Raw genomic sequence first — 21,849 nt, forward strand, 5'->3', positions numbered from 1 at the left:
CCTCCTAAATTCTTTTTTTTACTTTTAAATTAATTATTACTCATTCAGTATGACCTTCCTGATTTTATTCTAACAGGTAATTCTACGCTATTCAATGCTAACTCCATAGATATTAGGAAATGTATGCTCCATATTAATTTGGAATAACTCACCCATTTCTTGGCCGATCCCCCATCGTGGGTAGGAGCCGCATGTGTGACAGGCTACAACAACACGTTCCCGGCGCGGTAGACCACGAACCGATAGCGCTTGCTTGTTGGATCAGGCTAAGGTCTAGACTCGTATAATAAACTGCCCTATTCTTTTCTATCCATTTGAGACTACTTTAGTGCCGCTATCTCCGCGGTAATTTCCTGAAATAACTGCATTCTTCTCAAATCTAAAAAAAAAAGTATGTGGTTGTACGCCCTGGAACCCCGATCTGATTGTACGAGACGCCGAAGGTGGGAACTGCGGATTACATTTAACCACCTGGGGTTATTTAAAGGGCGCCCGATGCACAAGTACGCTTGAGTTCTCGTATCCCGCTCCCATCGGAATGCGGCCGCCGCGGCAGGAATCGAACGCGCGACCTCGAGCTCAGCAGTGTGACATCACACCCACTGGGCTACCGCGGCATGCACCAAAACTCGTTACTGTATTCTAAATAGTTTTTTTAACTTTCAAATGTACTGTTCTTGCACAAACCGCATGCATTCTATTGATGTCGGACGGCTCAGAATAAGCATGTTTTGATGTTATTCGTACTATTTTCCCGGTTTTGCTCGTCGTTCTCTTTTAGGCTTCAGTATGTCGCAGAAACCTTCCGTTATTTACGCACATTTCTAGCGGAATCTGCGCACGAGCAACTTTTTAAATGTCGTGTCTTTGTGTAAGCTTCGACCGCGTGCGAGTACCGCCGAATTTATTGCTCCGGCAGAAATATAGAATGGACACGTTAGAGGGGGACGACGCTCCACTATCGCAGTGACTGTTCGCCGACGGTGAAGACACTGAACAAAGAGCAAAGAGGAACACGCGGTTATGGGGGCAACGCCAATGGATTCCAGGGTGCGTTTACTGGCCAGCGCTGATTCACACTGGCAACTTAGCGCAGTCCAGCGCGCGCGTAGCGTTCTGCGCGCCGATGGCATCAATCGCCTTGCGTGCGGTGCGCATGAGCGTGTAGCTGCCGAACTTGTTCCAGCTGGTGCACATGTTGGACCAGTCGTCGAACTCGGCGTCGAACACGGCCAACCCGATGGGCCGAACTCCAGTTAGGATATTTCTCGCCTTGCAAACCTGCACGAGAATGATATTCGCACCTTTCTCACCAAGGTGCGTGCTGGTCTAGTGGATACGGAATCAAGTAAGGCTAACTAGTGCTGAAATAGGACGGAAATCGTGGTGGACAACACTAGCGCTAACTGACAACTGAATAGGTTACAGTTTAATCCGCGTGAGAAGTAAAGGTTTTTAGCTATTATGGTGAGATAGCCTAGAAGACTTATTTCTCCGGCTCTTAGTAATGAGGCCGTTTTGTCTCAATGGCATCTTTAAATATTTATTCAAGGCCCCGAACTCCAGATCATCAAATGCGTTCCTGGTGCAGCTGCACAGGTGTGACTCGTGCCCATTGTTTCGCACGGTATAGACAACACCATGCCAGCGAGCTTAAATAGTTAACACTTTTTTATTCGGGTTAAACGAGTGTGAGAGGGAGAATAATGCTGACCAAAAACTCACTGGTCGTCGTGTATACACGTGACTGACTGTAAGGCGATAGCATTGGGACAACCTGTCATTCGATGATTATCCATCGACATCCATGCCCCCCCTCTGTCATCCGTGAAGTAGTGCGACCTCAGTTACCTGTCAAATACCCACGACCGCACGATCTACTGATTATGTATACGTTTGATGCATCATCTATACATGTATCCGCAACAGTGGTTATTACGCACCGCTGTCATTGGTCCACTAGTAACACATCAGCACAATGCGGTCAAATAATCAACATTCTTTTCATTCTTAGTGCATCTGTCGCATTATAACTAAGGGTGTGCGAATATTCGAAATTTCGAATACGAATCGAATATTTTCCTTATTCGAAGCGTATTCGATTCGAGAAATGCATATTCGTAAGTTCCCGAATATTCGAGGACGGCCGAATAATGGTCGAAACGGCGAATATTCGGACAGACTGTGAATAATTTAGCAATTAACGAATTATATGCTTGCTCCACATTCTCGTAAAAACATGTTTATTCACTGAGAGCTTCACATGATCCGCTCATTTTCTGTATGCTCTGCATCAAGATGGCAAGTTGGGCCAGTTTGTTGGGATTCATAGTAAGGTTCGTTACAGCGCAACACAAAACAGGGACAAAAGAAGGTACCAAACGACGACACAGCGTTACAGCACTGTGATCTTAAGTGCTGTAACGAATCTTACTATGAATGTGTACGCTCTGTTCCAGTTTATCTGCATCAGGCCTGTGAGACATGATCAGTTTCATTTTTTTTTTACCAAGCTTTATTCCAGGGCTCTTTCATAACGATATATGATGTACTTTCGGGCTTTGTAAGTATGCTCAATAAAATATGCACCTAGAAAATGTTACCTGGACAAATGATGTCACAGTGCATAGAGTGCCCTTACTTTCTGAACATGTTGAGCAGTCAATTTTCCTTGGCGATAATCTGTAACAAGCGTTTACCTGACAGTGCATTACCTATAATGACTGCCTCTTTAACCTGAAGCAGCCTCGTAAAATGCAATATTATTTTTAAAAGGGTAATGAAGCTATTGTTACCTCGTTTTGCAATTTTTTAATACTACACATATATTCGATATTCGATTCGATATTCGAAGACAGTTTTTCGCCTTATTCGTATTCGATTCGTATTCGAAAATTTCAATATTCGCACACCCCTAATTATAACCCTTGTGAAGACACGCATTCTGAACTGGTATCAGGATCGGCCTGCCAATCCGTAAGATTATATTGGATGCGGTAGTAAAACGAAGAAAGCTTCGCTTTAACTGTTTGCTTCTGAATGCTATGCGCGACCGACACACACTTTCCATTCGGTCGCCTTCTACGCGTCTCTAGACTAATGGGAGGCTTGCGTATATATGTTTAGAAGACGAACGAACAACCATGCGCGCGAACTCACGTGAAAGAGCCAACTAACGTGGGTACAATACAAGGCAGCTCATTGTACAAGTGATGTGACAGCGTATGACTGACCACAGCGCGAGAAGCGTGAGCGATGTGGTCGCACTCGCCTTGGCGTACAACGTCCGCTCGCTCTCGAACACAAAGGCTAGCCCGGTGCTCTCTTCGTACGTGCTCATCACTTCGCGATGCTCGTCCCTCGTCACGTGGGCCGCGTAGTGCTGCTCGGTGCACGCCTGCATAACAAAGCAGCCACACATAGTAGAGACAGGCATAGCTACTAAGACAGCCTTTCCTCTAGAGCCCCTGTATATGCTCCCCTGGGCACACTATTTCCTCCTAACCATTAGTGCCTATGTAGTAAAGTAATGGCGTGGTACCACTTGTTACGTCCCCGAAGGGAAATAATACGAAGAAGACGCGCTGTATTGCTCGGAAGAAGGTTGCTGCTGACATCGTCACGGTGATCACACTGGCGTCTCTGCCATTGCAAAAAAGCTAACTGCTCAAGTATATCCTAATTTGAAAGGAAAGCTAAAGCGCAACACAGCATCACGTAAGCCTAGCAAGGTTATTCAACTCCCTATTTTCATGGATAATATAAAGGCAGAACTTTAGTTTTCTCAAGAAATTAGCTGGGCTAGTTGGTCCAGCTGCTTTTGCTGTGACAAAAGTTCTTGGACGAAACAAAGTAACAGAAAAAGAGAAGGGCAAGGACAGAGTGCTAGTTCTTCGCGCCGAAAGATAAAAAAAAAGGGTACTGTAACGCAGCGGTCACCCCACTTTATTTTGCCACTTATATACCTTGTGGCAACTGCAACGGTGGTGAAATACATCAATTGAAACTCCGAACGCAGTGTCTGCACGTCACCGTGACGTCATGTCTTCTGAATTAGTTTCTTATACTCGGGCCGTTTTAGCCCACAAAATGCCCTCGAGAGTTTCGGTTCCGTTAGGTTTAAGTGCAGTCCGTTCCTATCGCTTAACAACTAGTGAAACAAAACAAACTACAAAAAAAGAAACCCGAGTACAGTAACACCATCCTACTTGAGAAAGTAGTTTTGCACCAGCAGTAGCGCATGCACGCAGGCGAATAGTTCATCGAAGCTGTCTTGATCTTACAGTTACACGTGAGTCGAGTTCGTGCATGCCGGTGGCGAACTCGAAGGGCTTGCACTTGGCACCGACCGCGTAGGCGCTCTTGTTCTCGCCTCCCGCCAGGGATGCGTACCACCGACCGGCCAGTGACACCGACAGCAAGATTCGCGTGGACTCGCTGAAGGAAGACCCTCGTTGCCGCACGTAGTCCAGCGCTTTTTCCTGCGAGTCCAAAGAGGAGCTGCCGAATTACGGGAACGGCAGCGCAACACGAAGGATGATTAAAAAAAAAAAACTGGAACGGGTGCGTCTTTCTTTCTTTCTTTCTTCTGTCTTTCTTTTCTCTCCCGCTTTCTTTCTTTTCCTTGTCCTCGTTTGCGTTGTGCTGGCGCTCGCTAATAGCAACTAGCTCGGCTATAAGTTCACTGGAACTGTACCGAACGAAGTCTTGCTAAAGGATTCTGACATAATTTTTTTTTCGGCTAATTAGACCACTTTGTTGCTTTCTTTTTTGCTGAATGGAGGTAGAAAGGAAAGGAGGGAGGGAGGCGCCGGAAGAAAACTTTACAGTCTCTTTCGTATTCACCGCAAGTACGACTCATTGGCGACGACAACAGGGAGTCCGCTAAGGCACGGATTTGCAGGACAAACTAAATCGCCAATTCCGTCTAAAATATTTCTTTCTTTATCGGCCCGCGAACAGTTGGTCAACGAGGTACCAGTGTCTATCAAGAGAACGCTTTTCTCGCTTGCTTAGTCCTGCAAACTTCAAGGGAGTGGTCTAAATCGGGTGCTGTTATCTAAACACATGTAAAAGGAGAACTAATTTTTCTCGGCAACCACTGAAGCAAATTTGACGAAGTTTGTTGCATTTAAAGGAAAACCTTAAAATCTAGTGACTGTACATCTAAAGCGGACAAAATTGACATGTTACACGTGAATCTAAAAAAAAGTTCCGTAATATGGGCATACAGCTTTTGCAGAACCCTTGTAAACAACGTAACAAATTTACGTAAGATATAAATTGACGTATCGAATTTGTCCATTTTCAATGATCTAATGGATGGCGTTTATAGAACCGCGCTATCTGTTTTTAATGCAGAGCTATAAATTTGTAAACTTCGTGCTTCCATTCTTTCTTTCACGCTTTCGAATTTCCGAAAACCTTTTTAACGAAATTCAGGACATAAATCGAAATACCGCTTCCAACAGTCACTAGAATTTAACTTTTTCACTCAAATGCAACAAATTTAATTAAAATTGGCCCAGGGGTTATTTCAGAACAACGTTTTTGCATTTTACATGTATTTGAATAGGCCGTGTCGGAGTTGGGCCCGAGCTAAAGCTTCCTCTTCAGAGCTACGCAGTATATATATACATGCGTGTGGTTTGCGTATACACAGTACGCATAATCCAGTCTGGCATAGCAGTTTTGATTCTCAGGGAAGTGTATTCTTATTTCCGTTTTCGTTTTCTTATTTTATTCCTCAAATCGTCCTCACTGAACGTGATCTATAACGGCGTGCTTTACAGTTAAAGAAAGAAAGAAAAAAAAGAGCAAAAGCGTGGACTTACGATGCTAGGGTGCATTCGGGCGACGGGTTCGCCCCACACCGTCGATCCTGTAATGCGGCAGTGTTCGCGGTCCACCTCGTCTCTGCTGCCGAGATGCGTGCGCAGGATGACGAGCCGGATGGCCTCCTTACTGCGAGCGCAAGGTGACGAGAAAAGTGCGCTGCTTTTTTGGTTCCATGAGGGCATACAGAACGCGCTCTATTACTACGGTTCCCGAACCTGGCCCCGTACTGCTTCAACAAAATTTCTCCCACGTATACATATAAGCGCCGTTTGTGATTGGCCATCGCAACGCTTCTCGTCACCCGCCGTGGTTGCTCAGTGGCTATGGTGTTCGGCTGCTGAGCACGAGGTCGAGGAATCGAATCCTGGCCACGGCGGCCGCATTTCGATGGGGGCGAAATGCGAAAACACCCGTGTACTTAGATTTAGGGGCACGTTAAAGAACCTCAGGTGGTCGAAATTTCCGGAGTCCTCCACTACGGCGTGCCTAATAATCAGAAAGTGGTTTTGGCTCGTAAAACCCCATAATTTAATTTTTTAACGCCTCTCGTCCCACTATCCCGTCGATCATCATCTTAAAGGGCCCGTCACCAGAACCCATAGCAAATTTTGGTTACACGCTGGAAGTGGGTATGTCTCCTCTAGGGGACGTTCTGCCGCAACATTTTTCAGATTGCCTTATTAATAGCCGAGATAGAAATATTTCAGTGCCACGAACCTATGATTTCAGCAGGCGGGTTCCACTGCCAAGCAAGACACTCTCTCCACTCGCCCCGTCTAGCCTCCACAAGCGAAATTCCTTCCCTGCGTTCTCCCATACTGGACCCCGAGGATCGCGTGACGCATAAGTCACGATCCCCGCCCTCATTTTTTTTCTCCTCACCTTTTTTTTTCGGTGTTGCGCACTTTCGCTGACGGCGTCGCGCGCGAGCTGTTTCGTTCGCGCAGCGCACGATTTTGCGCGCTGTTCACAAGGACACATGACTAGCGGTATAATTCAGTGCTACACAAATACTGAGGCAGAACAAGCGGATCGCAGAGCATGATCACGCGCTCGAAGACGGTAGAAAATGGCATAGTTTCGGTACTTGCGCACGTGACTGCACGGCCGTGGGAACAAGCAGACGAACCCGAAGTACATCTCTCTTGCTTAGGTGCGAAGTAAAAAAAAAAAAAAGAGCATGCAGACATTCCCTTTGTGTATTTCATTGTTTCTCTAAAAGTCAATTCGTCAATTCAAGCTCCAGATCACACAAATAACAGCTGTTCTCTTGAATAATTATTGAAGTCATGTGTCAATACGAGCGACGTCACACTGCGGACACGAGCACGTATACGCGCAGGGACACGAGTACGTCACCGTCCGGCTTGGAGCGCAGCGACCGCGAGGAGAAGGGAAAACAGCGTTCGAATTGAAATTTCAGACTTTCCCGCGGCGCGTAGCGATTTAATTCTTTGCAAGCACGATCGTTAGCGCGCATTGTATGCTCTGCGCTTGTCAGCTCAAGATGTCCAGACCTGGTGAGGGGCCCTTTAAGTGGCGGGTGGTCGAGCGCCGGCCAGTAAAGACACGCTTATAGAATTTTGCGAATTGTCATTCTGCATGTTTGTAAGCAAAGGGGCTCAGTGACGGCAAAATGTGCGGGCGACTATGTGTTGACACTGCATTTTTATTGCTCTTAACCGCTTCGAACAATGTCCCTTCCAAGTAATTGTTGAAGAAATCTTACAAGAGCAGTTTAACCTTGCGCTTAAAAAAGAAAAGAAATTCCAGCCATTAGTGTTCATCCTCTTTCTCCTTCTGTATTTTTCTTTTTACAGCGAAGCTCTACACAGCTATCCTACGGCGGTGGTCGATGTCCGTCCGTCTACGCTTCCCGTCGCCAAAAAAAAAAAAATATAGTCTACATTTTCTCGCGAATGCTCTGTAGCTCCCAATCTAACGTAGGTATCTCGGAAAAAATATACTGAAATTGGTTGCTACGACAACCCTGTCATTAGGCCGAGTTTCATTTACTTGCCATAATTACCGTAAAATCCCGTGAGATAGCCCACCTAAAATCGAGAGAAAATCGTGTAAAAATATGAGGTGGGCTAATTTTCAGTAAGGTGGGTAACTTTCAGTTTTTCTAAGCCGGTAGCTTAGTCAGGGGCGGGTTATCTTTCGGGGGTGGGGCATCTCTCGGGATTTTACGGTAGTTAGTTCACAGTGAAGTTCTGAACGTTAGGGAATTTCCGTCTGCTGTCAATACATGGGCTTCTACGGGAGGGAATCGGACAGTCCCATGTTTGTAATAATAATAATAATAATAATAATAATAATAATAATAATAATAATAATAATAATAATAATAATAATAATAATAATAATAATAATAATAATAATAATAATAATAATAATAATAATAATATACATAGATGCGTCGATTGAGGTAAAACACCACAGCTTCGCTGCTCGTCCTTCATAGAGTTGAAGGGCTGATGATTTTATTGCTTTCACTGAATGCCACGGCAGTGATTCCACATTCAAGGCATTTGATCTACTGCTCCATTGAGATGCCAACGAGGTATTTAGCTATGTCACCCTCGTCCCCTCCCTCTTTTTCTTCCCTCATTCCCCCTTCACACACACGCGCACTATATATCGCGTTGGCATACATATATATATATATATATATATATATATATATATATATATATATATATATATATGTATGTATGTATATGAAATTGTGTGTGTGTGAGTTGTGTAAGATATCTGCAAATTTGTTACGCACCGTGAGTGGGAACACAGCAGTGGTAAGCACTAGGATTTCCTATAAAGTTGTCATAATAGAATAAAAGCACCTGCCTCTGTATAGTGCGCCTAGCTGGGGACTTCGGTATTTCGCGAAGTTCGTTGTTGAGCGACGTCTCACCTTATCGCCTTCTCAATGCTTCCGTATATCTGTTGGTTGACTTCCTTGAAATATGTGATGCCTACGGCCAGATGGTGGTCGAAACTGTTATTCTTGGTGTCGTAGCTGATGAGCAGTTCCCGCAAGTCCTGCGAAAAAAAAATATAGACAAACGAGAGGAAACAAATCATGCTCAATTTGAAACAGTGATCCTTGTTCTATAGTTTCTCTCTCTTTAGTTATCTAGTGTGAACGTGAAAAGCAAATTTGGATACGCACTTTCAGAAGGCCGAACGTTGCTGTGATGTCTGTTTCTTTCGTTTTGTTCGTTGCAGCGAAGTCGAGAACGCCGTAGTGGTAGACGCCGGAACCAAGTAGGCTCTTGAATGTGGCCTTTCCTTTCGCCGACGAGATATCGTTGCGCGCTTGATCCACGCCCCTGTGTTCAATTACATCATATATTATACCTCATAGATTATAGATTTACATCATAGCAAGAAAGCAACGAAAATGGCAGTTGAAACTTTCCGCCCAAGCTCATTTGCCGCTCAAAGATTATTAGCAAAATTGGTAGCCGGGCAACTACCACGACACCATTGACTTTAGAATGCGCAAAATTATTCGCAGTTACTGTTTCTTAAGGACAATATAGGGAGAACTGCTCAAGGTGAAGTGTTCTCGAAAATGAAAAAAAAAAACAAAAAAAACCAAACTACAACTGTATTTGAAGATGTTGAGCACGTAGGTTTATCACTGTGCTATTAAGACATATATGTGCATATATTCTTAGAATGAAGCGCACAGGGTACAAAATACGCAGAAAGATATTTGACTTTTACAGGACGACTGTGGCTAATAACCGCTATGGTGCTCCATTCTCTTTTTCTGGGCGCGTATTCACAAAAAAAGAAAGAAACGTTAATACGGAAGAATTGTCATTAAATAAAGTCGTCAGTCGGTCACGAGAAATGGTGGTCGGTCGATGGCATACAGCACATGCAAACAACACTTACGAACTAAACGCTTTATTAATTTGTCCACTGAATAGTAGCTTCTCCCAATCATATCGCTTTCCACCATTCCTCGAGCTGGCGCGAGCGAGCAGTTCCAAGGCCCGCGTTAGAGTCATCTAACCTCACTGTCAGTTTTCGATCATTATGGAGACCTTTGTTCTAGAGGTCGTAGGAATCGCACGACCGGTAGGTGCTGTTTTACAGAAGTATTCTGTTGCGGACAGCTTGGTTCTTACTGAACAAGTAATATACGGCGCAAATTTCGTTCAGTGCAGTGCTTTACTTCTTAGACGCTGCTTAGTTGAAGGCAACTTCGCGCTGCCTTCGGGTGGATTACAGTGTCTTTTTTTTTTGTTGAAAACTTCCTCTTCCTTATGAATCGCCGCATAACTCGTTTGGATGGACTAGCGACAACAGTAATTAGTAGATGGATAGGGGGTTCGTCTCACGTGGACGCCACGCCAAGGCCGCCCTCGGTGATGTTGTACGCCTTGACGGAGGCCAGCCATCGACGAAGGTCGGCCGTGAAATTGTTGCCAGTGGTCTGGAACCTGTTGTCCGTGTGTCCGTAGAGCGAGTCGTAGAACAGGAGGTCGCAAAGACCGTCGTCCGGAAAGTGCATCCTCCAGTCGATGCGGTTGCCGAACACGCATACCAGAGGTGTCTTGGTCATCGGCTTTCCCACGGAGTAAGCGAGCGCTGTTAACAAGCCGTCATTGTGTTTTTCATGACTGTTTACGACTATGCTTGTTTGGGCATCCGGCACAAACGTGAACGTCGCGTCGTCAGCTAGGTATCACCATTTCGTGGGTGAAATTATAGCGCGCAGGCCATACCACAGGCACTCGAAACAGTTAAAATACAATACGATACAATACCTAGTTTATTTCAAGTTTGGCGTACAACATGAGATGTAGGAGGAAGAGTCTCTGTAGAGCAGCTTGACTGGCTCCCACCCGTTTTAACATGAGCAGCAGTGACTCTCATAATTTTATTGCGATCGCAATTATATGGACACTCCAAGCGAATTTCTGGTGTCGCCGTGATGTTCCATATAAAGTCCAAACACGATAACATCGTCGCCGAGCACCGTACGCTAGGTGTGGAGTGAGAGCTTGCGAGGGTCAGCCAACGATCGCGTCTCAATCTGGCGCGCATGAGGGAGGAACGCGGAGCGGAAGCGCGCCGTCTTCTGTCGCGCGCGAGGCATGGGGGAGAGGGGGGGGGGCGTTCTACTCCGGCAGCTGCTGCTTACGGCGCGGCCGCGCGTTCACCGTATATTGAAAGCGACTTGCGATGTGGGCAAAGTGCATACGCCGAGTTCAGGTAGCTTCGTATGCGCTGTGCTTTCGACGTTTAGTTCGCGTTGAAGCGAGATACAACAAGGCCAATTCGCTCGCTGCTGCTGGCGCATTTCCTACATCCAGCGTTTTGACAACGAGTTTCCGCGGTCATCGAGTGCGATGTGTTCATGCTTACATGTAGGCGCATGACACCGTGCTTGTTAATTTAGTTAGTAAGCGAATGTTCACAATATTATACAGCCGATAAAACTACTGTCCTTACTTCGTATAGCTGTCTACTCATTTGCTATCGCAATCGATGCTTCGCCTTTTGGACGAAAGTGCGAGTTTTTTTTTCACAATAAAGATTAAGCTCGTCACGCGATGTACACTCATGTGGAACTGCACCTTTTATTATGTGATATCAGCAAAACCAACTGTAATGTGCAGGCAAAAATATCGATGACATATAAATACAAATTAACAATTATAAAAAGGAAGCAGATACAGTCGCCGTCAAAACCAGATACATATGTAATTAAATAACAATATACGTGACATTTCATCATTATTAGAGGAATAGTTCAAATAAATGATAGCTAGACAGGTGAGTAAAATCGAAGATGTGCATGGAGTACCTCGACGCTACACTACACGCACCGAAAGATTTTGCTAAAATAGTCCTTGCCCAATCCGCCTCCCCTTCTTCATCTAAACATGCTCGGCCTGATGTCGGAATACCTATTCGTGGCACAAATAGTGGCAGTTTCACAGAACGAGGAACAGACACAAACGTTGCATGTAAACTTTTTATCACTAGTAGGAATGCTTAGCAATTATAATCTGGGCTGTGTTAGTTCTACGCTGACGCTGCGAAGGTAACTAGTAGTTTCTGTAGTAAGGCTAACTATAACAAATTACACTCGCTTATGAAGGGCGTTATTAGATTAAGCCACATTAATAAACTATAGGGGTTGAATAAGAATATTCAAGAAAAATTTCATTCGAATAATAAATCGAATTCTAAACATTTCCAATCCCTAGCCAATGTGAAATATCAGGGTGGCGTGAAGTTTCCTTGGCAAAAAAAAAATGCACATTTGCGTTATTTCAAACGTGTTACGCCTTCAACAATTGGGATTTCAGGTGAACTGAGAAGCTTGTGAAAAACAACTGAAACGGTTTTGTATCTGGTGTACTGTGACACCGACAAAAGGGACACAAAGGTGTATCACACATACGTAGTCGAGTCTTGCGTGCACTCCAGGAGCTAAGTGTAAAACTAAGACAACGCAAATGATTTTAAGGGAATTCAAACGTGATGAGGTTGAAAGAATAATAAATGGCTTTGTCTAAATACAGATAACAATTTAATAGGTTGTATAAGCCGAGGATAATTATTTAACGTTAGAAATTAGCGGGTGTGGAAGTGGCCTTGTCGATGCTTTCGTTCAACAGCCGTTGCGTCTGTGTCATCAACAGCGGCTACTCTGCAGGGAAAGTCATTCGGGTCAGTTTCCTCTTGCATAAGCTTTTTCCTCTGCAGATTGCGACAACTCTGGTATCTTATTCCTTGCAGTATTCGATAGAAATGAATATTCAAAAACTTGACATAAATTAATCTCAAATATAATTCGAATCGTATAAGCAAAAGGCTACTCGATTCGTATTTGAAATTTTCCGATATTCGCCCGCACCTAATAAATTACACTTCTGCGACCGGAAAACGGCCGCCCTTACAACCACAGGAGGAGGACTTGCGAGCCAGTAAAAGCATGAGAACGAATGACGGCTGCCGACACCGCTGCTTAGTTTCCACGGCAGCTCATCGGGACCTCATAATTTTTTGACATCTGCAATTAGGCTCTAGTAAAATTATTTTATATCGGCAAACAATAGCTAAACCCCATATTAAAGAAAGTTTGGAAAACTTCTACTGAGCCCAAAACTGCTCCACTGCAAGAAAATACTTTGAAATTTGTGACGTCACACTGACGTACCGGTACTGACGTTGCGGCTTAGTAATCAAAAAGGGAAGCTCGGCCTTATTTCTCTATAAATAATTAACGTTTTTCCTGCAAAATATACGAAAATACCACTGAAAACTGGTTTATTGTATTTTAGTGTACCTTTTTTTCCCTACACTTTCGCTAGCTACAAGTTGGCCTCGTTTACTGCTAGCTGGGCTGTTGGAGAGTTTTGTCTTTGCGTGGTACGTTAGGTCAAGTGCACATGCGCAACCTCACAGCTTTCCCACGGTAAACATGCCGAGTCATGAACGTTTTAGAATACCATCATCACCTGCTGTAATAAGCGTAGCACTAAATAAATAATACAGTTAAGAATTAGGCTTCCGAAATACGTGTTCTGCATCGCCAACGCACCAACAAAGCTAATGCGGTGACGGCATCTGCCACCTGGAAATCTGACCACTTTTCCAGCTCGGTGGTGCATCTGTAGGCTCAGCGGCGTCAAGAGAAACAGGTGATCTCAATAACAACGAGAAAATATCTCTGATACTTTGTCCTGAGCGTCAGATGAGACTCAGCTGTGGCTGTTTTTATCATTCATTTCTTGCCGCCGGCACAGAAAGCAAGTAGCAGGCGCGAATTTGGGCCGAAGCGGGTGGTGTGGGCTGTCTAGGCTCTACTAGTTGTTGTGCAGTCGCGGTAAACGGCGCTAGTTAACAAGATAGTCCACGGTATACTACGTCCACGTGCCGAGGGCCTAACGTGTCACGTGTCGGGGTAACTCATTGCAGGTGTCACGCTAAGCTAAAGATCTTTACTAAAGGGCTCTTACGTTTAAGCTTGCTCGCTGGGGGCATCGAGGAGATTCTCCGGGTTGTGGTCGCGTTGCCGCCCGTCCAGAAGCCACCGGTGCTTGAAATGATGCCGCTGCTGCTTCTTGGACTCCCGGTGCTCGACGTTGCATTGGCCGACATTTCTGTCCCGCCCGCTGAACCCGTGCTGTTCTCGTTGGCGTTGCCCATGGTGGCGCTGCTGCCGTTTCCCAGCTGGCCAGTACCCTTGTGGTGGCGAGTGACGTCCACTATGTTGATGTGCCTGGCCTGCGGAGAGATTTCAATTCTAATCGCATATATATATATATATATATATATATATATATATATATATATATATATATATATATATATATATATATATATATATATATATATATATATATATATGTGTGTATATGTATATATATATGTGTATATGTATATATATATATGTATATGTATATATATATATGTATATGTATATATATATATGTATATATATATGTATATATATATGTATATGTATGTATATGTATATGTATATGTATATGTATATATATGTATGTATGTATATATATATATATATATATATATATATATATATATGCCATTTATGCGTTTCTGTCATTATTTCTTCTAGTGCAGCCACCTTCCAAATTGAATCGTAAATTGATTTCAGTTTCACGGTGATATGGTGCAGAATGTTCGTTACGCTGAGACTTACTGCAGTAGTTTCTGTCACGTTGGCACTACGCTCACTGGAGCCGGCATCGTGACCAGCTCCGTCATCACTGTCGCCGCCACTCCTGAGACCGCCAGTTTTCACACCGGGAGAGCTCGAGGTTCTAAAACCTGCAAAAAAGAAGTGAACGGAAGGCGCAGCTTCAACCGCTTGCTCCTTGTAATTTCGAAATGCGAGAAAACCGCGGTAACAAAAACACGCACTTTTGTTGCGGTTTGAGTGGGCGCGCTCTCTTACAAAGGCGCGTTCATGACAGAGTTATCTGTGCAATTTTGCCTGGCCTGTCCGAAGATGTGCATATAAGCAGCGACTATGTCCCAGTTGTTTGTGGGCTCTGTGTCCCTAAAACTTCTTTGGCTGTAGGTGCAATATTTTCTAACAATCCTAATTTCATTTACGATATATATGTAGAAACATTTCCTGAGCATTAAGCGATATCGTCTTGGGAGCAGCGTTTTCGGTTTCGTTGGTGAACAATCAGTGAATTAAGACGCGATCAACGAGGTTTCAGATTTACTTTGTTCTATGGAGTGAATTGTTATATTCTTATATCGGGGTTCGACTGCACAACTCACTTTGTTCTATGGAGTGAATTGTTATATTCTTATATCGGGGTTCGACTGCACAACTCCCTTTTACTCCAAAGTTAACACGAAGACACAACTTAACGTTCAGCACGCTGAACAAAGTCGCGAGGTTCCATATGGCACATTCGACCGGTTCCTGCCACTCTCCGACTCTGTTTGTAGCGATGCCGAGCCCTCTCGACACTGACCGAGAAAAAGGCGTGCCCGGAACGAACGTTCAACGACTCCCACAGCAATCGCAGCAGGCATATGATCGGGTTTTTCTTGGATTTGGTTCGCGTTCCGCGAGTGATAGTGAGGTAGTGCCTGCGAGCACTCCGAGCTGGAGCGGGGCGCTCCAAATGAAACAGGTGAATGTGTTCCTAGCGCTCAATTCCGACAAGCCAAGTGTAAATCGCACTTCGAGAGGGCTTTAAAGCCACCAGTCGAATGTACCGTTAACGTTTCAGCTTTGGAAAGCTACGACGGGTGTATTGGCATAGATACGATTGGGGAAACGCGACTCTGCTAGTGAGCGGGTGCGCCCACCCATGGTGGTGAGGAAGAAGAGGGCGCCCACGGCGACCAGGGCCAGCAGCACTCCGGCGCCCACCATGATAGCGCCCCACGTGTTGTCGGCCGGCTGCGGCTGCTCGGGCGTCTTTCTGCGAGGCCACGCGAAAGTAGTGTATACCACACAAGGTTTGGGTGCGAAGGGAGAACTCGATTGCCGATTCGGCCCACTGTTGGACCGTTTTGTCTGTTTGTTGGCCGATTTTAATTAGTGGTGTGGTGTGCGTGGTTGCAAGAGGAAATGAAAGACGAATGGCAACACCACTTCTGAAAAACATAGATGAAATGGTGTCCCAGTGATTGGTCGTCGCCATCTCTGATTTCTTCCTGTTTTATATAAAGCCACCTTTATGGTCTTGGCCGCGTTATGGTCTTGGCCGACTAACGCGGCATCGAGTGCATAAGTTTGGCGGTCTGGTACTGCAGGTATGATCGGCCTCTGAGGCGAAAGTACCCCCCCCCCCCCCTATTTGCGCAATCAGACGCGTGCAGGTGGGGCTTTAACGGCATCCAGAAGTACATGTTGCTGGGCTAGTCGGTTCATATTGCTGAGTAGATCATAAATATGATCGCTTTCGTGCAAACAAGGAAGGACGGAAGGGAACAAGGGGAGCGATCCCCTTGTTCCCTTCTGTCCTTTCCTGTTTGCGCCAAAGCGATCATATTTATGGTCTACTCAGCGGATTTAACGGCGTTTGCGCCCTTGTGCTGGCGTCGTCTGCTGCGCTGCTGCTTCGCATCTGTACTGTACGTCTGCACCAGGCCGGCAAAGACAGTGGAGAGGGTGCAACAAAATTGTGAACCAGCTCTGCACCTTTTCTGCACCTTTTAAAGCGAGAAGCGTGGTTCAGCGGGCACCATTGCTCCATCGCTGAAACGAATGCTATGATGCTGCACATCGTGAATTAGTTCAGGTTACGTAAGCGAATCGAACAGACTTCAGAGTGGGTATGTGTGGTGCATCCACGCTCTAGGTAGCACTGAGGCAGGAGACACAACCAAAGACTACGTGTGGCCTGTCGTGTACCAGCAACCGCGTCCGACAAGTTTTATAATAGGTTTCGTCATGTTCCAACAGATTTTAACAGTCAAAGCAGCGATTTGTCGATTCAGTCGCGTGTCGTATCGGTCACCGTGTCGTACCGTGTGTCTCCTGCCTCACCCTTATCCCTGTGACCACATTCCGTGCTACACATCCACAGCGCACAATGGCTATTCGCACCGCCGTCAAGCAATGCTGAGTCACAAATTCAAAGCCCACTCCTAATTTTTGGGTTACTTCAAGAAACATTATGCTTGTGCGCTGCTGTATTATTAAAACTATATGCGAGCTCTTCCTTTGGGCCAGGTATTACAAGTGGGCACTTTGCAGGAGGTGGTTGGTCGCAGGCTCGAAGTTGTCCGCTATGATGAGCACCAGCACCAGCTGCAGTACTTACATTTTGAGTATCGAAACTAAATCTGAACACAAAAGAGAAGAAAACCAAGAAACGCGTAAATCTTTTGAGCCATATATAGGGGCAATAAGTATAGAAGTTAAGCAAATAAATAAATAAATAAATGGGAGAATGATACTATAGATGTAGGTTTACTTTTTTTGCGAACACAATCGTAATAATTAATTTTCACTTAGTTAACTTAGTACTGACAGGTGTTAACTGTCACCTTTCAGGCGCTAGCATTCGAGTTTTCCTGCAGACCTAAAGAAATAGCGAAATTTTAGCTATGTTCTAGTGACCGTATAACTGAACAGGCTCTGGCGAATTGGTAGCATTGTACTCTTCCTCTTACAGCCGAGGTTGCTAAGTGGCTATGGTGTGGGTCGCGGTATCAAATCCCGGCCACGGCGGCCGCATTTCGATGAAGGCTAAATGCGAAAACACCTGTGCACTTAGATTTAGGTGCACGTTAAAGAACCCCGGGTGGTCAAAATTTTTCGGAGTTCCCCACTGCGGCGTGCCTTATAATGAGATCGTGGTTTTGGCACAGAAAACCCCATTATGTACTATTATTCTTCGAGAAATATGCCTTTTCCAAAAGGCAGAGGCGCCGCGGAATTCGCACTGCAATGTGCCTACTCATAGTACTTGTACGCCAGAGTAAATTGAAGCACATTTATTCCAACATGAACGAGCTTCGATAGCATCTACACGGGAGTATAAAGACGGGGAGAGCGATGTATTTGAGGACATAATGATAACTGCACGAATAACAGCAATATTTCAGACAAAGCTCAATGTATTCGTTCAAATACTTTTTACGTTGTTTTTTTTACCGCTGTTCTCTAGGACTGTTGAATAAACCACCTTCAGTCTGAATTATTGACTGAACTTTGCTTAGATGACGGCTGTATGCTCGGATCATGCAATGAGTGTTCATGCTGAGCATGGTTCCACATCAGCCGCCTTTAGCGCATTTTCCGCATTGTTTGTCTGTTTATCTCAGTGACGCTACTCGTACGTAGCAGAGTAGCAAATTTATATTGGGAACTAGAACACCCTATTCAGAGTGATGTGGCCAGGAAAGTCCGCAGCCAGTCACTCTTGGGTTGCGCATGCCTTGTGGGAGCAAGGAAATCTGTTACTTAGGAGTGCTTCCTCTTGATATCGTGCACAGAAACTTTGACAGCTCAATCTGCCACTTGATGCTGCTCGGCAATGGGCATAACTGCCTTTTCATGATTCTCACTTATCATGGTCTTAGCCTGATGGAGAAACTCAACCGCCTGATTGGCGTCTGAGTATTGCTACCGCTTATTTCTCTTTGTCACACTGTCTCATACCTCACAATTGGCTATAGTCTGTTTTCACCTAAAGCACCTAAAAAAAAGAAAGAAATGACTTGCTGGCAATTAAGGACATGATGTCAAAGTCGCTGTGGTCTGCATGTGTAAGGTGACTAGGACAGCGTACGGATTCATCTCCTGTGGGACATTGCATGCTGATGCCGCGGAATAAAAGGGCTAGATATGACAAAATGGTTGGTCAAGACAAATAAGAGCGCATAAGCTGAACGGTGACGTCTATGGCGATTCACAGCCGTGTTTGCCTTCGTGCATGGAGTATATGCAGCACCGGAAAATAATACGTAAAGAGAACATTTACCTACGGCTTCGTCGGAATCGTCGTCTTCTGTAAAGGTAATTAAAATTAAACTGCGGTTGATATCACACAAATATATTTGAATTACATTCGAGAGTGGGTATTTTGTTACCTCACTTTAATTGGTCTCGACGAGACGTGAATTGATTTCTGCATTTTAAGCAGCCTGTTTAAAGTGATTATAACATATTTCTTTCCACTTACCAACAGTGATCGAGTCTGACGAATCGTCGTCTTCCTCTTTGAAAAATAAATTGAAGAACAAGTCCACAGTCGTAAATTGAACGTAAAACAAAGGTTGCACTTATAAAGCGTGCGATGACGCTGCGGAGTTATACAGGGTGTTTCAGCGAACACTTTCAAAAATTTTTTAAAGCTTGCCTGTGGCAGATAGCTCAAATATATTTTATGAGCCGGTCTACTCGAAGCGGCGGACACTACTTGCAAAAAATTGAAATGCAGAATTGACAAATGAATAAGAATTCACTAATTAACTTTTACCTAATCATCTTATGACCCATATCGCAATTTGCAAATTCTAGCAGTGGACTTCGCAAGACGGATCCACTTAGAACGAATTCTCAGGACGACATCAATTTTGAGATATGAATTCCCGAACTTTGCGGAGAAATGCATTGGGTTCCAGTTACTTGTGGGCTTCAGAGCATGAAACGGCGTTTTGTTAACAAATTTACTGGAACGCCAATGCATTTCTCCGCAAAGTTTGGGAATTTATATCTCGAAACTGGTGTCATCTTGAAAATTCGTTCCAAGTGGATTCGCCTTGCGAACTCTACGGCCATAGTTCAGCACAATGTGTTGGCGGGCTAGTTGGTGCGAATCTATGAATACATTGTTTAACGCAAAACGACAGACACAAGAAAGGCGACAGGACAAAGCGCCTTGTCCTGTCGTTTTGCGCTAAACAAAGTATATACGGCCATAATTTGTAAATTACAAGATGGGCCATAATGTAATTAGTTAACAATTTAATTAGTGATTTTGTCAATAATTAGTATATTATGCATCTCAATTCCTTGCGCAAGTATTGTGCGCCGCTACGAGAAGACCAACTCACGAACTAGGATTGTGATATCTGCCATAGGCAACTTTTAAGGATTTTTGAAAGTGTTCGCTGAAACACCCGGTATATCTTTCGCCACGACAGTGCGGCGGCACCTTGAATTGAAGCGAAATATTTAAAATACCAGCCTTCGCCAGTGTACGTACGTGGCACTGTGAACACATTTGGTCTTTTACCTACAAACACATGTACGATAAACAGGAAGACGCAATTGTCGTAATAATATTGCAAGACATAGGTAGAGCTGAGCTTGATTGAAAAAAATATTATACGTGCAATTATGACTAAGTTTATGCCTTATCAGGTCCTATCCTGCCTTTTAGAAAATCACTTGGTGATGCTACGGGTAGCTTGCAGTAGTTTAATGTTTATGCACGAGGATCGGCTGGCACGAAAAAAAGAAAAGAAGAAGAAAGCAAGGTGTATAGAAAAAATATTCTAGAATCAAGATTTACACAGCTTGGTTTAAGCTTTTCAATTATAAATATCCTTTCTTTAGGAGCCTCCTCTCTTGGAAAGTGCCACAGGGATATTTGCTCAACTGTGGAGGAATTTATAATTGCTACAAAGAGATTGTCTTGAATTCTTAAACATTTTATTTTTGTTTATTTCCTCCAGTTAGCTTTACCAATTTTAGTATTTAATAAAGATTGCCTAATTTCATCCAAATCTTGGCCAATCCCCCACAGCGGGTGTGCGCCATCGCATAAGGAATACCATACCACACCACACCACACCACACCACACCATACCATACCATACCATATCATACCATACCATACCATACCATACCATACCATACCATACCATACCATACCATACCACACCATACCTATACCTATACCTCCGATGGAAGGACAGTCCAGAGTGGAGCGCCTTTGACGCTCGTGTTTGTCCTGATCTTACTTTAATTTATTCGGCGTTCCATTCCACTGTAATAAGTATGTACGAACTAGCCAAGCAACGAGCCGTATTATAAGTACATAGCATGTTTCTAGTATTTGTAGAAGTCTCCAGTGAACATATGTCGCCTGTGTAAATTTTATTTTTGTGCTATAGCGACGTAGTGGGTGGAGAGGTCTTCTTACTGTTGATACTAGTGCACAGAAGGAGAGCGTTATGCGATATGACGAATACATGGAAGGGGCGGAGGATTTGATTATTTTAATCAAACAGAGCAAACAAGAAACTGACTTCTCGCTCTCTGGTTGCAGCGAGTAGGTAATATCTGACCAAATCATGCGAGAAAATTTACCATGTGCCGATCAAAAACAACAAAACTTACCCATTTCGTGCGCGGTTGTGGCTGGCTCACTTTCGATGCCACCGGCAGCTTCTTCTTCTTTCTTTTTGTTGACATCTCTCGCTTTCTTTCTCATGGAGCTTATAACAAGAATATCTATGGCCTAGCTGTGTTATGTTGTTGTTGACGTGTAGAGAGGGCGTCGCTTTATTGGTCTATCCTGATCCCTTTCCGTTTCTGGTAACCACCCTATTCTTCTCCAATGCTACATTGTCATTAGGTACTACGAATTTACGTGTCAACAACGCAAACGCCTCATTGTATTTATTCCAAACCATGAACAGCTGAGAGGTCATGTTACGAAGCGAAAACCCGCAGGGTCAGCAAGCCCATCGTCCGGCTGGCCCACGGTATGGCCACGGCGACTAGAGCTCTGGTTTAGAGGCCTCGCCCTCTAGATCTAGGACCACAATATTTCTTTCTTTTTCTTTGTCTCTGTTCTGGCCTCAGAAAGGTTTATACATTAATAAATAAGTAAGTTGATAACGGGTTATTCTATTGTGTGCATCACTTGATGATAGCCTTAGTGAGTGTGCTCTAGCGTTCACCCTAAGGAAAATTGACAATTGCATTGTCGTATGTATGGTTTTACTAATAATTATTCATTACTTAATTTCACTAACCTCCCTTTCTAACTTTGTTTCGCTAATCACTCGTAAGCGTAA

General features: G+C 44.3%; 2 protein-coding genes across 4 annotated transcripts in view; one reads left to right on the forward strand and one right to left on the reverse strand.

The window, feature by feature from the left end:
- LOC135903910 (myosin light chain kinase, smooth muscle-like) overlaps positions 1-21,849 on the forward strand; it is a 165,682-nt gene that overhangs the window by 48,436 nt on the left and 95,397 nt on the right. The gene's annotated exons all lie outside the window — the stretch shown is intronic.
- On the reverse strand, positions 888-21,219 carry LOC135903851 (uncharacterized). 2 transcript variants are annotated; one of them, XM_065434253.1, is made up of 14 exons: positions 21,167-21,219; positions 19,002-19,037; positions 18,801-18,827; positions 17,136-17,157; positions 15,673-15,788; positions 14,540-14,667; positions 13,833-14,100; positions 10,197-10,446; positions 9,014-9,173; positions 8,756-8,883; positions 5,835-5,964; positions 4,284-4,481; positions 3,272-3,397; positions 888-1,281 (listed from the first exon to the last, which is right to left on the reverse strand). In XM_065434253.1, exons 1-14 carry the CDS (start codon positions 21,168-21,170, stop codon positions 1,075-1,077), a joined length of 1,800 nt encoding a protein of 599 aa, XP_065290325.1. In that variant the 5' UTR covers positions 21,171-21,219; the 3' UTR covers positions 888-1,074. The 2 variants fall into 2 exon arrangements, with proteins under 2 accessions (XP_065290325.1, XP_065290326.1); XM_065434254.2 differs by having other exon boundaries at positions 1,124-1,281; positions 3,234-3,397.

This window comes from Dermacentor albipictus, chromosome 3 (genome assembly GCF_038994185.2).
Source record: "Dermacentor albipictus isolate Rhodes 1998 colony chromosome 3, USDA_Dalb.pri_finalv2, whole genome shotgun sequence".
NCBI classification, from domain to species: Eukaryota; Metazoa; Arthropoda; class Arachnida; order Ixodida; family Ixodidae; genus Dermacentor; species Dermacentor albipictus.